This window comes from Electrona antarctica, assembly GCF_951216825.1.
Source record: "Electrona antarctica genome assembly, chromosome: 13".
Classification (NCBI taxonomy): Eukaryota; Metazoa; Chordata; class Actinopteri; order Myctophiformes; family Myctophidae; genus Electrona; species Electrona antarctica.
Genome location: NC_136794.1, coordinates 43043254 through 43058883, shown reverse-complemented (window position 1 = coordinate 43058883; position 15630 = coordinate 43043254). Strand labels below are relative to the sequence as shown.

Sequence of the window (15630 nt, the reverse complement as noted above, 5' to 3'; positions counted from 1 at the left end):
ATGTGTGATTTAATGGCTTATTTGTCCACTGTCCATTAGATACAAAGTTGCCTACAAGTTGGAGACCGGGGAGTGCCAGTTGGAGATCTCCATGACCTTTGCCGACGACGCAGGAGAGTACTCCGTGTTCGTCAAGAACCAGCTGGGCGAGGTTTCCGCCTCCGCTACCCTGCTGGAGGAAGGTACGAACCGTAGGCCAGAGTTTCTCAAAACCTTTACATTTCAAGGTCTCCTCTTAACTCTGACAGTGTACAAATGTATAGCATTTGTATACTGTCCGAGCTGCAGACGTGTATTCGTCAATTTAGAACCAGCTGGGGGAACTTCGTGGAAGTGACCCATTTGTGGAAGTGACACATTTTCATGGGTCCCTTTATTTTTTACCACATTTTGTTTTCCATTATTCTTATTTCAAAACATTTTCAAAAAACAAAAAAGGCAAAGTTTTTCATCAATTAGAAACAAATGTTTTCTTTTTGGATTTCATGAAGAAATAAAAGAAAAAAAAATCCATAAATTAGAAAACAAATGCTTAAGAAGTAGTGAACATTTGAGTGAAAAAGAAGTAGTGAAAACGTTCACTAGTTTCAGTCGCAGGGGGAGACTTTTTCTTGTGGGTCAAGGGCTAAAAAGGGGCCGCTGCTGTATGCTAACCAGCAAAACAGCTCTATTCGAGCACAGTCCAGAGTTGTACAAGTTCAATTCATATAATAATAATTAATAACGGGGCCGCGCTAACTTTGAAATGTGTCCTTTTTTTGCAGAGGAATATGAAATATACATGAAGAAACAGACGGAAACATTTAAGACAGAAGTGACAACCATGATACAGGAGCCTGCGGTGGGAGATGTCGCTCCAGCCGAGCTGGCCTCCGTGACCACTATTATTTCTGGACAGGTAGGATCCAAACCACTGGTTCTGAAGAAAATATGCCAAGGACCCCACATTTTTATATTCATTAGTGAGGGTCCCGTAAAAGGGTCAGGTTTGTTTGTTTGGTATTGGTATTTGGTATTTCTTAATAGTAAATATTAAATGGTGCATTTATATAGCACTTTTATCCAAAACGCTTTACATAGATTGTGCATTACATTCACCCATTCACACACACATTCATACACCGATTCGTTCAAGGCACCAAACCTGCTGCACATCGGGAGCAATTAGGGGTTTAGAGTCTTGGTCAAGCCCGGGATCGAACTGGGAACCTTGCGTTTCCCATTGGCTACCCCCTGAGCCACATGCCGCCAACCGAGCTTTATTTGCCTTTTTGCCTTTTTCTTTTCCCAGGAATTCCACCTGTCCGCCTTCGAGCTGAGGATCATCCAGGAGATCGAGTTGCGCATCATGACCATCACCTACAGAGAGCTGGTGACGCACGACTGCGAGCTGATGGTGACCGCCGTGGAGGAGGAGGCCGTGCAGTCCAGCGTTCACACGGCGGTCAAAAACTACCGCATCATGGAGGGCATGGGAGTCACCTTCCACTGCAAGGTGGCCGGAGTCCCGCTGCCCAAGGTATGAAGAATGATGACGAGAAGAACGGTCAAGGAAAACGTTACATTGGTGTGCACTGCAGGCGGCGCAACTGCTAATTGAACAAATTGATATAAAAAATAAAGTAAAAAATAATAATAATCTAAAATAGTGAAAATGGCCGATTTCCGAGCTCGCAACACGCTGTGAGTCGTAGATCAGAGCTCATTTCACTTTGACTAACTGATCAAAAAACTAACTGAACAAAAAAATAAAGTGTTACTTGATTATTCGTTTAATCGAAATAGTAATCGATTGAATAATCGTTAGGTGCAGGCCAGGGCCTATTTTGACGTGGGCCAAAGTAACGCACGCGTCAAGGAAAATAACTCAACCATTTTCCTGTCAACAGATTGCCTGGTTCAAAGATGGCAACCGCCTGCTTCCCGCCGGCCGTCACCAGATGGAGGTCCTCCAGGACGGCAGGGCCAGCCTGCGTCTGCCCGCCGTGCTGCCCGAGGACGAGGGCGTCTACACCGCCTTCGCCAGCAACATGAAGGGGAACTCCGTCAGCTCCGGGAAGCTGTACGTGGAGGCCGCCGCCGGAGCGACTCCGCGGTACACGCCCCAGCCCGCCATGCAGAGAATCAGGTATACCTTTTTGTCTGCACTTCTTGGGTCATTCCCCACTATTGCGTAGATTGTCTTGTGTTGTTTTTCAAACTTTTTAGCCTGTGACCCAAAACAGAAATTAGATATTCGCCCGGGGACCCAAACTAGTGAAAATAGCCGATCTACAAGCTCACACGTTGTGAGCTTGTGGGTCGGCTATTTCCAACACTTCCACAAAAGTGTTGGTTCCCAAACACTTTTGTGGGTCGCGGACATACTATAGAGAGTCTGGAAATATAAATCAAGGATGGAATAATCTGGTCGGTCATATCCACTAAGCACAACCTTTGACATGGTCAACCTCTGTGTTTCGACAGGTCCACATCGCCACGTTCCCTGAGTCGCTCCCCCGGACGTTCCACCAGTCGCTCTCCTGCTCGCAGGCTCGACGAAACAGACGAGGCCCAGCTGGAGAGACTCTACAAGCCCGTTTTTGTCGTCAAGCCGTCCTCGGTCAAGTGCGCCGAGGGACAGACCGCCAGATTTGACCTGAAAGTTGTTGGCAGACCAATGCCTGATACATACTGGTTCCACAATGGTACGAAGACATTATGAACACACTAGAAACTATGATGTTTCTAAATATCGTAGTTGTCTGTCGGGTAGAAAAAAGTGCTATAAATAATAAAAATGTGATCTGTTCTTCTCAGGCCAACAAATTGTCAGTGACCACAACCACAAGATAGTGGTGAAGGAGGATGGAACTCAGTCTCTGATCGTAGTTCCAGCGATGCCCCACGACTCTGGAGAGTGGACCGTTGTCGCTCAGAACAGAGCTGGGAAATCCACCATTTCCGTTACTCTTACAGTCGATGGTGAGTTTACTGATCACGTTGCATGATGTAACATTTCTGGAGTTATGTTTTGTATCTTGTACCTTCACCGTCAACTTTAGTTTATTAGTGTACAGCAGGTATACAGTCGTGGGTGAAATTATTTTATACAAGCTACCCATGAATTGCAGTTACATTAAATGAAAGTAAGGGTAAAAATATCAAATATAAAAATACATATACTTTGGTTGATGAAACCAATCTATCTAGATGCGACTACCAATGCAAGTAACTCAGCACATGTAAGACCCACATCCCCATCTGGTGGCTGCACTTTAAAACTGCAGCAGGTAGCCCAGATAAAGTTGTCATATGGTTGGAATTGTACAACAATGTGTGGCAGGTCTTCTTCATCGCCTGGTCACCTACAGCACCTGATCTGGCCTGGCTGTGGGAATCATGCCTGAGTCCGTTTGGTTTTTCATACCGTGGAACCCCCTCAAGGACCACTGGTTGAAAACCACTGACCTACCTGATGGTAGCAGCCTGCACTGTGGGTGTGGTGGTTAGTGTATCATTCTGATGACCAATTCTATGTTAACCGTCCACAGCTAAAGAAACCCTGCTGCGCCCCCAGTTCACTGAGAAGCTGAAGAACCTCAGTGTGAGAGAGGGCACTCTGGTGGAGCTGGCCGTCAAGGCCATTGGAAACCCCCTGCCTGACATCGTCTGGCTGAAAAACAGTGACATTGTCACCCCACATAAGCACCCGAATATCAAGTAAGTAATAAGTATTGCGTTAGCGCATGCTTATCATTTGACACTTTAATCACACCGGACTGTTGGCTGTAATGTCAAATGTGTAATTATTTTTTCCAGGATTGAAGGAACCAAAGGAGAGGCCAAATTCCAGATCCCCAAAACGGTTGGAACGGACAGTGCCTGGTACACGGCTACAGCCATCAACAAGGCTGGAAGGGATACCACGCGCTGCAGAGTCAACGTCGAGGTGGACTTTGTTGAGCCCCAACCCGAGAGGAAGCTCATCATTCCCAAAGGGACCTACAAGGCCAAAGACATTGCACCCCCAGAGGTGGAACCCCTGCATACGCGTTACGGCCAGGAGCAGTGGGAGGAGGGAGACCTCTACGACAAGGAGAAGCAACAGAAACCGTCCTTCAAGAAGAAGCTGACCTCGGTCAGAATGAAGCGCTTCGGCCCGGCTCATTTCGAGTGCAGGTTGACGCCCATCGGCGACCCCACCATGGTGGTCGAGTGGCTGCACGACGGCAAACCCCTCGAGGCTGCTAACAGGCTGCGCATGGTCAATGAATTTGGCTACTGCAGTCTGGATTACGAGGCCGCATATGCCAGAGACAGTGGCGTCGTCACCTGCAGAGCCACCAACAACTTTGGAGTTGACCAGACCTCAGCCACCCTGATCGTCAAGGACGAGAAGGGCCTCGTAGAGGAAACACAGCTCCCCGAGGGCAGGAAGGGACGCACGATTGATGAGATTGAACGCATGGCTCACGAAGGAGGACCGGCAGGCGTTTTGGTAGATGATGAAGCTGAGAAGTCAAAGCCGGAAATTGTCCTGGTTCCCGAACCAGTCTCGGTGGTGGAGGGCGGTGTTGCAAGATTCCGTTGCAGAGTGACCGGCTACCCAACACCGAAGGTCAACTGGTACCTCAATGGACAGCTCATTCGCAAGAGCAAGAGATACAGACTTCGCTATGACGGTATTTACTACCTTGAGATTGTCGATGTCAGGACCTACGATTCTGGAGAGGTCAAAGTGATAGCTGAGAGCAACATGGGTGTGTCTGAGCACGTCGTGAAGGTGGAGATCACGGAGAAAAAGGACTTCAGAACCAAACTTCGCCACGCTTCGCCCGCTGCGGAGGCCGCCCCCGCGGCCGGAAAAGCTCTGGAACTGGCAACAGCAGAGAAACCAGGCTCCGACGAGTCGATCAAAGAGCTGATCAAACTGAGGAAAGCTCAGAGGGTGGTCCGCGAGAAGACAACGGAGGAGACAGAGGAGCTGAGGAGCAAGTTCAAACGCAGGACAGAGGAAGGCTACTACGAGTCCATCACCGCCGTGGAGCTCAAGTCTCGCAAGAGGGACGACTCTTATGAGGACCTGCTGAAGAAGACCAAGGACGAGCTCCTCCACCGGCAGAAACAGAAGGAGGAGGCCGAGAAGAAGGCGTTGGAGTCAGGTCAGGTCACCGCCACTCCACTCAGGCCAGAGGTGAAGCTCTCCTCCGGCATGGAGGCTCCCAAGATCATCGAACGCATCACCAGCATGACCGTCGCCCAGGGCGACGAGGTCAAGTTCAGGTGCAGGGTTGTCGGCAAACCCGACCCCGTGTGCAAGTGGTTCAAGAACGGTGTCGAGATGGAGAAGTCGGACCGCATCTTCTGGTTCTGGCCCGAAGACCACGTGTGCGAATTGACCATCAAAGATGTCAGAGCCGACGACTCCGCCAGCATGATGGTCAAAGCCATGAACATCGCCGGCGAGACTTCCAGCCACGCCTTTCTGTTGGTGCAAGGTGAAATAACTTGGGCATTTGTAATTAATTATTAGCACTTGAAAAGGACACATTCATTTCATTATTAATATATATCAACATTATTATAACAGTTCCTAAGCTATTGTTTCTTCACCACATCTATTTGCAGGAAAGACAGTAATCTTCTTCACGGAGAAGCTGGCCGAGACCAATGCCAAGGAGAAGGACAGCCTGACCACCTTTGAGTGCGAGACCAACGAGCCTTTCGTCAAGGTCAAGTGGCTGAAGAACAACATGGAGATCTTCACGGGCGACAAGTACCGCATGCACTCCGACAGGAAGGTCCATTTCCTGTCCGTGCTCACCATCGTCATGAAGGACTCGGCGGAGTACAGCTGCGTTGTCATAGATGAGGAGGACATCAGGACCGATGCCAAGCTGGTGGTTGAAGGTTGGTCCGCAGACTGCATTCAGAATTGTGATTATGTGCTAGCGAGCCAGTAGATCGGCTATTTTCACTTAAAAAAAAAATAGGGCTTCATAATGTATTTTTGTCAGTTTGGGATATTTCCTTTTTGGGTCTCGAGCCGAAAGAAGTTTGGGACGCCGATTTTAGATGGCTTAAATCTTTTTTACAAAACATAAAGAATAGCAGATAATTACATAATTGCCTTTTTAACAGAGTTGGTGTCATTTATCTGCCACTTTTAACGACTTTTAATGACTAATGACACTTTTAATGACTACTTGTCACCAGGTGCCCCCCTGGCCATGACTAAACAACTGGAGGACATTGAGGTTCCCGAGAGCTACTCTGGAGACTTTGAGTGCGAGTTGTCCCGGGAGGACGCCGAGGGCACCTGGTACCGCGGCGACAAGGAGATCACGCCCAGCCTCAAGTACGTCACGTACTCCCGCCGCGGGAGACACAGCCTGTCCGTCAAGGACGTGAAGAAGGACGACCAGGGAAAATACACCTTCAAGTCGGGCGAGTTCACCACGACCGCCATGCTGACCATGAAACGTGAGTTCTGTTTTGAGACCGAGCTTTGTGAATCATTCATTTTCAAATCTGGTCGTTTTATTTCAACGCGAGAGTTGTTTAGGTTACAAATGTGATGAAATGACAATAATATATGCGTTTAACCCATTTAGACCTGAGAGCGGATTCTACAAATGTCTTCTAAATCATGAGTTTTCCAGAAACTTTCTATATCAGTGGTTCTCAAACTATCATGTCAAGGACACGTTGTTGTTCCAGGGACCCCCAGAAGCAAATATTGCACTGTGAAAGAATATATATTAATTTGCACACATTTTCATGGAGTTTTCAAAAATAGCAGATCTACAAGCTTGTAGATCTGCTGTTTTTCAACAGCTAAAGTTTTAAATAGTGGTTTAAAGTGGTTAAAAGCTATAAGGTGACACAGATGTGTCCTCCGGTCTAAATGTGTTTAATAAAACATGTTTTTGGTCTGGATGTTTCAGTGCGCCCCGTGACCCTGATGCAGCCTCTGGTCGACCAGACGGTCTGCGAGGGAGACATCGTTCAGATGGAGGTCAAGTTCTCCCAGGAGAACATTGAGGGAGGAAGCTGGCTGAAGAACGGTCAGCCCGTCGTCGCCTCCGCCCGCGTCCACATGGTCATCGACAAACAGGTCCACAAGCTGCTGATTGAGGACGCCATCAAGGGTGACCACGCCACGTACTCTTTCGTGATCCCCGCCCAAGACATCGCTACCGGCTGCAAACTGAACGTTCAGGGTAACATACAGTTTCTTCTACACCCTTTTGAATATGAAGGACCGCCAGTTTTATCTCTGGTACCCCCTGATCTACTCATTTCACTCTGAGACGTTCTAATTCGGTGTTTTTGTAATTTTGTCTTGCAGTCATTGGCATCACAGTGCCACTCAAGGACATCAGCGTCGTTGAGGGCACCAAAGCCGTTCTGGAGGCCAAGATCTCAGCCCAGGACATCAAGTCCATGAAGTGGTACCACAATGACAAGCTCCTGGTGGCCAGCGACAGGCTCCAGTTTGTGACCAAAGGAACCAAGCAGCGCCTGTCCTGCCTCAGGGCCTACGCCTCTGATCAGGGCAAATACAAACTGACGGTCGGCAAGGTCGAGACCAGCTGTACCGTTACTGTTACGCGTAAGTGGAGCAATGTTCTTTCAGCTTGTGTTGCCTCGCGCCGCCCGCCACATTCGATCATTGTAGTCCCTTTGTGTTTCTACTGTTTAAGTCCAGTGATTCTCAACCTTTTGAATGCATCTCTGGGACCTCAATCTACGCTGTAATAAATCCTCAGTTAATTTAACTCTCTGAGTCAAATTAACACTAGATTTTTACAGTGTTAGATTGGGGTTCCAGTATAGTTTAGTTCAGTTAACAAGCAGCGGTTTAGTACACATTAAGATACTTTAATAACGGCGCAGTAAGCTACATTTTATCCCGTGTGTTCCAACAACAGCCATCGAGATCATCACGCCCATGAAGGACAAGGTGTGCTCCGAGTCGGAGAACGCCACCTTCGAGGTGGAGGTCTCTCACCCCGGCATCGACCCGTTCTGGACCTTCAACGGCCAGACCCTGAAGGCCAGCGCCAACTACAAGATGGACTCCAAGGGAGGCCAGGGCAAGCGCCACACCCTGACCATCATGAGCGCCATGAAGGACCAGGAGGGGAAGTACGCCTTCTCGGCCGGAGAGAAGACGTGTAGCGCCACGCTCACTGTGTCAGGTGTGTAAAAAGAATATAATAATTATATAATTTTTGCTTCTATATTTTGGAAGGAAAAAAAATAGTTAAATTAGTTAAATGAACTGTTGCAGCCCTAGTCGTTTCTAATCGGGTTCTCTCGCGCTCAGGCGGTGCCATCAAGAAGCCGCTCCAGGACCAGGTGGTGGCCGACTCCCAGATGGCGGAGCTGGAGTGTGAGGTGGCCAACCCCACCACGGAGGGTCACTGGCTGAAGGACGGCCAGCCCTTGGACTTCGGCGACAACGTGGAGAGTCAGGTGATGGGAGCGGTCAGACGGCTGGTCATCCACATCACCAGAGCCCAGGACGTGGGAGAGTACACCTACCAGGTGGCCACGTCCAGGACCACGTGCTCCCTGAGAGTGGACGGTAAGTCCTGGCTTCTGTCTAAGAGAGACTAATATAAATGTGACAGAAAGAACACAAAGAACTTTCTTTCACCAAGCAATATAAGGCATTTGAATAAGCAGCGTTCTGACATACACAAGGGGATGTTTTAGTGAATAAAATTAAGATATGCTTTTTCCCCTTTTAAATTTAAGTATCTTTTATTTTAACACTGTTTTTTATGTTAATTAACTGCAAGTCTGAGCAGCCCTGGCAAATTAATTTCACCCTATTACTGTAAAGTATTTTTAATGATTGCTGATTTTGCGCATTTGACCGGGTCGCAGCTCACAGCGCTAATGTGTGCGATCTTATTTAACGTATGTCGTCGTTACAGCCGTGAAAGTGAAGAAGACGCTGAAGAACCTGAACGTGGTCCAGACCCAGGAGGCCGTGTTCAACCTGGAGCTGACGCACGAGAACGTCCGCGGAGCCCAGTGGATCAAGAACAACGTGGAGATCAAGCCCTCGGACAAGTACGAGATCACCGTGGAGGGCGTGGCCCACACGCTGAAGATCAACAACTGCGTCACCACGGACGAGTCCGTCTACTCCTTCAAGCTGGGCAAGCTGTCCGCCAGCGGCAGGCTTAACGTGCAGAGTGAGTCGCTCCTTCATTCTCGCTAGCTTTTTTACGTGTTTAGACCTGAGGCCGATTTTTTTTTAAATGCCTTCTAAATCCTGAGTTTTCTGGAAAAAAATATATTTATTCAAAAATGACAAAAAGCAAATGTCATGGTACATTCTACATAGCAACAAGAACCCCAAAAGGGGTTCCCAACCTGTCTTGAAGGGTAAAAACACCAAATCCCGTCCAAAATATTTCAAGGGCCCCTAGTTTGATATGCATTAGACCACAGACATACCCCCATTTGATATATATATTTTTGTATTAATATGTATTATTATATCTCTGGAGTGACCCCAATCTACACTGTAAAATCTCCAGTGTTCAAACAGAAGAAAGATTTTTTCTTTCTTTTTTTTCCCACCACCAGAATTCAAGAATCTGAATTAAGTTAAGTGTCATTTAGGTTGACTTAATATCCAAGCTGGGCCGGTGAGGTCGCCTTTAATTTTTTTACACGCAACAATATTTTGACAAACGTTTATTTGTTCCCCCGCCTCAGCCATCAAGTTCCTGAAAAAGCCCAAGGACGTGACGTCGCTGCTGGGGGCCGAGGCCTCCTTCGACCTGGGCCTGTCGGAGGACAACATCACCGTGAAGTGGATGTTCAAGGACGTGGAGCTGCAGCCCAGCCAACACTACAGCATGATGTCCGACGGCAAGTCCCACAAGCTGGTGGTCCACGACGTGGACGACAGCAAGCAGGGGGAGTACACAGCCGTGGCCGGAAACCTGCACTGCAGCGCTCGTCTCCTCGTCGAGTGTAAGTTTTCATTCCCACTTGTGGAGTGTTCTTTATTTATAACTCGTTTATAACACCTGAGGACCGGATTCTACAAAATGTCTTCTAAATCATGACAGTTTTCTGAAAAATCAGTGGTGCTCGGACCTTTTCATGCCAAGGACCACCGAATATTGTATGTATTCGGCCGCCGACCCCCATCTGAAAATATTTTGTTTCAGGTACCGCCCCAGAAGCAAAGATTTGTAGAGATATTCTACTGTTAGAAGGAAGTTAGGCTCTTAGCTTGCTTATGATCGTTGATGACTATTTTTATGCATTTGATGTATTACCATGTGTTGTTCGTGCTTACTGTAACTCGCTCTGGTTTAAGAGCCTCTGCTAAATGCCTAAATTGCAAATTGTAAATTGCAAAGTAAAGGTAAATGTTTTCCCCCCACGATTTCCACAGCCCTGCGCGTCACCAAGCCCCTGAAGGACTTGGTGGTCCCAGAGACCCAGGTGGCCACGTTCGAGTGCGAGACATCCCACTTCAACGTGCCGTCTACCTGGCTGAAGAATGGCGTGGAGATCGAGATGAGCGAGAAGTTCAGGATCGTGGTCCAGGGTAGACTCCACCAGCTGAAGATCATGAACACCAGCGGGGAGGACTCCGCGGAGTACACCTTCATCTGCGGGAACGACCGCGTGTCTGCGACGCTCACCATCAACCGTGAGTTTTGAGACACCTGATGGTTAACCACACATGAACCCTATTCTGGATATATGTCATAATAGTTTATTCCAAAAAATAAATCCACTAATTTTCTCCATTCAAAATGTCTTCTTCTTCCTCCAGCAATCCTGATCACCAAGATGCTGGAGGACCTGAACGCCCAGGAGAAGGACATGATCACGTTCGAGGTGAACGTCAACTACGAGAACATCACCTACAAGTGGCTGAAGAACGGCGTGGAGATCAAGTCCACGGAGAGGTGCCAGACGCGCGGCCGAGGGCTCACGCACACCCTGAGCATCAGGAACTCGCACTTTGGCGACACCGCCGAGTACACCTTCAAGGCCGGGTCCGCCTCCACGGCAGCTAAGCTTTACGTCGAAGGTAAGCACTTCCTTCTTCACAAAAGTGACTCTCTTTGCCCCTTTTCATTTCAAGAATTTCGTACCATTTCTATTCTATTTGTTGATCGTGCGCGTGCTTGTGTGTCGCAGCTCGCATCATTAACTTCATGAAGGAGCTCCGAGACATGAGCATCACAGAGAAGAAGAGGGTGACGTTTGAGTGTGAGGTTTCTGAAGCCAACGTGATGGTGATGTGGTTGAAAGACGGAATGGAGCTGGAGATGTCTGACAGGTACGACGGCGCATTGAAATTCAATTTCCGAGTAATGTGAACAGCCCTGATGACAACTGCTAAGAATGTGGATTGATCCTGATGTGTACTACTGTATGTCTCTTTCACCTCCAGAGTCAGAGGGATGTCAGATAAGAACGTGCATCAGCTGGTGATTCAGTCGGCTCGTCTGGCCGACCAGGGTGAGTACACGGCTGTGGCCGGTGCCAACATGTCCAAAGGAACTCTGACCGTACTGGGACGCGACGTCAAGATCTCTGAGCCTGCGGAACGGGACATTACTGTGAGTGCATTGATTTGAAAGTTTTTTGTTTGTTCGTTCACTCATTCCGTGGTTCCGTCTCCCCTCACATATCAACATTGATACATTTCTCGTCTGTGACCGTGTAGGTTGTCGAGAAGCACAGAGCGTCCTTTGAGTTCGAGGTGAACGAGGACGACGTGGAGGGTCACTGGCTGAGGAACGGCGTGGAGATCGAGTTCTCTGTGGAGGAGAGGTTCAACTACCTGAACGTCAAGAAGTTGCACCGCATCACCATCTCCGAGACCTACAGGAGCGACGCCGGAGAGTACACCTTCATCGCCGGAAAGAACAGCAGCATCTGTAACCTCCACGTGCAACGTAAGTGGCCGCTCCCTGACAGGGGACCCTGATAAACAAAGTATATCGGGTTTATGCTGGTTAAGATGGAGCTTTGCAAGCACCTTTTTTTTAACGTTTCTTTTCACCGTCCCTCCAGTCCCTGAACCTCCTCAGATCATCCAGCACATGGAGGCTCTGTCGGTGTTAGCCGGGATGCCTGCCCGCTTCTCAGTGCAGGCGACTGGCATTCCAGAGCCCCAGGTCTCCTGGTACAAGAACTCCCAGGCTCTGGCCTCTGGCTACAAAATCAAGTTCCTTCGCGACGGGAACGAGCACACGTTGCTCCTGATGGAAGTGTTCCCAGAAGACGAGGCGGTCTACAACTGTGAGGCCAAGAACGAATATGGAGAGGCCACAAGCACAGCTTCTCTCACCGTGGAAGGTAAGCGCTTATTTACAATTCAGGCCTTTAGCAGATGCTCTTAATCCAGAGCGACTTGCAATAAGCAAAAACAACACACTATATTTTTTACTACCATCCAGTTCCTGAGGTGACCGCTGAAGCCCAGATCTCTCCTCCTGCCATTATCAGCCCTCTGGGTGACCTGTTGATCATGGAGGGAGAGCCAGCCTCTTTCCAGTGCAGCTTCTCTGGAGATGGTAATGCTTTTTATCTGGTTAAAATAGAAAACAGCTTGGACCCTCAATATGGACCAAGAAAAATCCCTTACACTACCTTGAAGTTGTGATTGTTGTGAAAGAGAGTAGTCATGAGAAAAGACAGAAAAGACATGATAAACCTATATTTGTACGTTTGTGGTTGTGTACATTTCCAGTTGTTTTGTACTGACGGAGAGACAAATCTGTGTGTATACAGATCTGCAGATCCTTTGGTACGTTAACGGCAGAGAGGTCAGGCAGTCAAACACCTACAAGATGTCTCAGTATGGTGAAACCTGCCAGCTGGATATTGCCAAAGTCCGTCCCGTGGAGACAGGGGAATACTCATGCTTTGCCAAAAACTCTGCTGGCATGGTGACAACCTTAGCATCTCTGACACTTGATGGTGAGTTCTTCCAAAGACCGGCTAACATACTGACTGCTGCTGACTTGCGAAACAAATAATAATAATTAATGCTTCAGCTGAGATTTTCTATGAAAAAGAGCATGTCCCTTAATAATGCCACACATGCTGTCCAGGCAAGTATGTTGACAGATGTTGGCCATACACAAACCATAATTAGCATTCTTTTCTACGGTGTATATGTTGCATCAGAATCTCAGCAGAGCGCTTCGTTCTGCTTATTAAAGAAGAATATCTCTTTAATTAAGTCAATAGAATGCTTTGTGGTTTTGCATGGGGAGGTGGCTAGGTCCAGTGCCTGTCTGTCCAGCATGCCAAAGCCACAGAACAGCTGGTTTAGCTGTTTAGAACAGCTGGTTTAGCTGTTTAGAACAGCTGGTTTAGCTGTTCTAACAGTTTACGGTCCTTTAGGGGGTTCCAGAGCTAATGATAGATAGTTAGGAGGAACCAAATGGACCCTTACAGTATAACTCTCAGAGATATAGGGGTCCATGGCCTAATGCATACCAAACCGGACCTAGAGCATGCCGGACACTATGGCGAAAAGAACAGGAATGTGCATGTGACAGGTTGGGTGTCATCTTTGCTCAGCCTCCCTCACTTTAAGCACTGAACATAATTGTGCAGCATGCAATTGTGTTGCATGCGGTTGTCTTCTCTTCCGACATGAATAGCTCTTAACAATAGTAACTTCGTTATTTCAGAGGAATGCATCTTTTTTTCTGAGGAATGCAATATACATACTGTACAGAACTGAACTTTGGAAATGTAGTTTTTCGGGTTCCTTGCACTCTCAGGCACGGAAATAATCCCTACGTGTTTTTTGGCACCAGTCAAACTTGCATGATTGACGGAGGAAACCAGCCACCAGTCTATTTCCTCCTCACTGGTCACGTGACTGACTCCGCCTTCAAAAAGCTCCACCCGACTGCACTCTTATCTGGCAAACAAGCCGTCACACACAAGTAACCTGAAGACGTCAGTCACCGTTGATGTGTTGACCCTAATGCCTCTACTCTTTCTTATTGCCCAGATCAAAGTATGAGAAGCTTAGCTAGTGTGTCGAGCACTGGGGCTCAGAGAACCTCGGAGGTTCGATCAGGGAGCTATAAGTCCCTGTCAGCCGGACAGACAGTCCACAGTGTTGAGTTTACTGAGACCATCTCTGAGAGCTCCTCTGTGTCAACCACAAAAACATTATCCTCTTGGAGAGCAGTTGACATTCAGCTGCAGGGCACGAGCTCAGCCGAGCTGAGATCAGAGATCAGCCCCAGGCTGCTGATGGAAATGAGTGACGTCCGGGTGAAAAGTGGCGACATGGCCGAGTTTAAGTGCACCTTCGACGGGCTGCCCTTCACCGCTGTGGTGTGGGACCATAACGGCCGGAACCTGGTTGACACCCAGAGGGCGAGGAGCTCTCAGCATGGAGGGCTGTTGTCTCTGGTCATCCAGAGCGTTAGTGTGGGAGACCAGGGTGTGTACCAATGCACCGCAGCCAACACGCATGGCCAGAACAGTACCTCGGCCCAGCTCACTGTTGAAGGTGGTTTCTCTTTCTTCTATGAGTCGCTGTATCTTCACATGCTGGTCCATTCCACCTCTTCATCTGCTCTTCCCTGATCCTTCCTCATACTCTTAGGTTGTAACCTGTTGTAATGTAGAGGAATAACAAATCTCCTTTGTTTTGTAGACCTACCCAGTAGATTTCCCTCTCCTGTTGCCAGCCTTACTTCCCTTAACACCATCCTTTCATCCAACTAACCCCTTTTAGTGTTTAAAACAGAACAGCTGCCTTTTACCATTCTCACCGATGAACTGATCATCTAATCAATCTCCCTAACTTTATTCTCACCTAGCAAAAGAAGCAAATGTCAAAGCTGAAACCCCCGTACCTACCGATTCTGTGCGTAAAGTGTCTCAGGCAGACAGAGAGACACGTAGCGGTCTCCCCGGCCAAGACAAAAAGCAGGGGGCTGTCGAGAAAGTGGGGTCTGCGCCTCCGTCTTCCCAGCGACCTTACAGCCTGGTCAGCCACCTCTATTTCCCTGACGTCCTCCCCTGTCAACGGCGTGGCCATGACCTCGCCGGACGACCCGAGTTCCTGGTCAAGCTGCCCCCGGAGCTGTTGTCCAAACCCAGGGGCACTGTGTCTCTGTATAGCGCTATGAAGGCAGGGCTCCCGGCGCCAATCGTTGTCTGGCTTCGCAACCAGTTGAACGTTGAGGATTCTGTGTCTTACTCTCTCAAACACGACGGCCCTCTGTGCTGTCTTAACGTTAAGAACATGGGGCCGTGGCAAGGCGAACGTTACACTTGCAAAAGTGACTGCTCGGCCGGAGATGCTGAGTCGAAAGGTTGGCAATCTGCATGCTTTAGTCCTTTCGGTCGACAACCAGCCACCATTTTTACACCGCTTCCACACACACCGGCCAGGACACAGCAACGTCTACCAAACCACTGACCTCTATTTACTGACTACAATGTCGAAGAGAGACAGAGAGTCAGAGGGTCACTCATATCACTGAGCACTTTCCAACGACAAAACCGCTGTACACTTAATGCTCCAACGGAAGCATGCAAGAATGTCAATACAAAATATATAGATAATATGGATGCACGACATGTCACTTGATTCTAACAGTCTTGCAC

The 15630-nt window shown here is 48.3% G+C and overlaps 1 protein-coding gene across 6 annotated transcripts in view; it reads left to right on the top strand.

Annotated features, from left to right (window-relative positions):
• ttn.1 (titin, tandem duplicate 1) overlaps positions 1-15630 on the top strand; it is a 158574-nt gene that overhangs the window by 278 nt on the left and 142666 nt on the right. For 5 of the 6 annotated variants that reach the window (XM_079518095.1, XM_079518094.1, XM_079518091.1 and 2 more), the window contains exons 2-25: positions 40-182; positions 765-898; positions 1292-1519; positions 1890-2128; positions 2467-2687; positions 2800-2964; positions 3534-3702; positions 3802-5480; positions 5611-5892; positions 6199-6465; positions 6930-7205; positions 7334-7597; positions 7917-8186; positions 8315-8575; positions 8931-9194; positions 9724-9984; positions 10415-10675; positions 10802-11062; positions 11173-11314; positions 11429-11597; positions 11705-11936; positions 12055-12339; positions 12441-12557; positions 12775-12963. In XM_079518095.1, coding sequence (XP_079374221.1) covers positions 40-182; positions 765-898; positions 1292-1519; positions 1890-2128; positions 2467-2687; positions 2800-2964; positions 3534-3702; positions 3802-5480; positions 5611-5892; positions 6199-6465; positions 6930-7205; positions 7334-7597; positions 7917-8186; positions 8315-8575; positions 8931-9194; positions 9724-9984; positions 10415-10675; positions 10802-11062; positions 11173-11314; positions 11429-11597; positions 11705-11936; positions 12055-12339; positions 12441-12557; positions 12775-12963 — 6779 coding nt within the window. The remainder of the gene's footprint in view (positions 1-39; positions 183-764; positions 899-1291; positions 1520-1889; positions 2129-2466; positions 2688-2799; positions 2965-3533; positions 3703-3801; positions 5481-5610; positions 5893-6198; positions 6466-6929; positions 7206-7333; positions 7598-7916; positions 8187-8314; positions 8576-8930; positions 9195-9723; positions 9985-10414; positions 10676-10801; positions 11063-11172; positions 11315-11428; positions 11598-11704; positions 11937-12054; positions 12340-12440; positions 12558-12774; positions 12964-15630) is intronic. The other variant, XM_079518092.1, reaches the window with a different exon arrangement.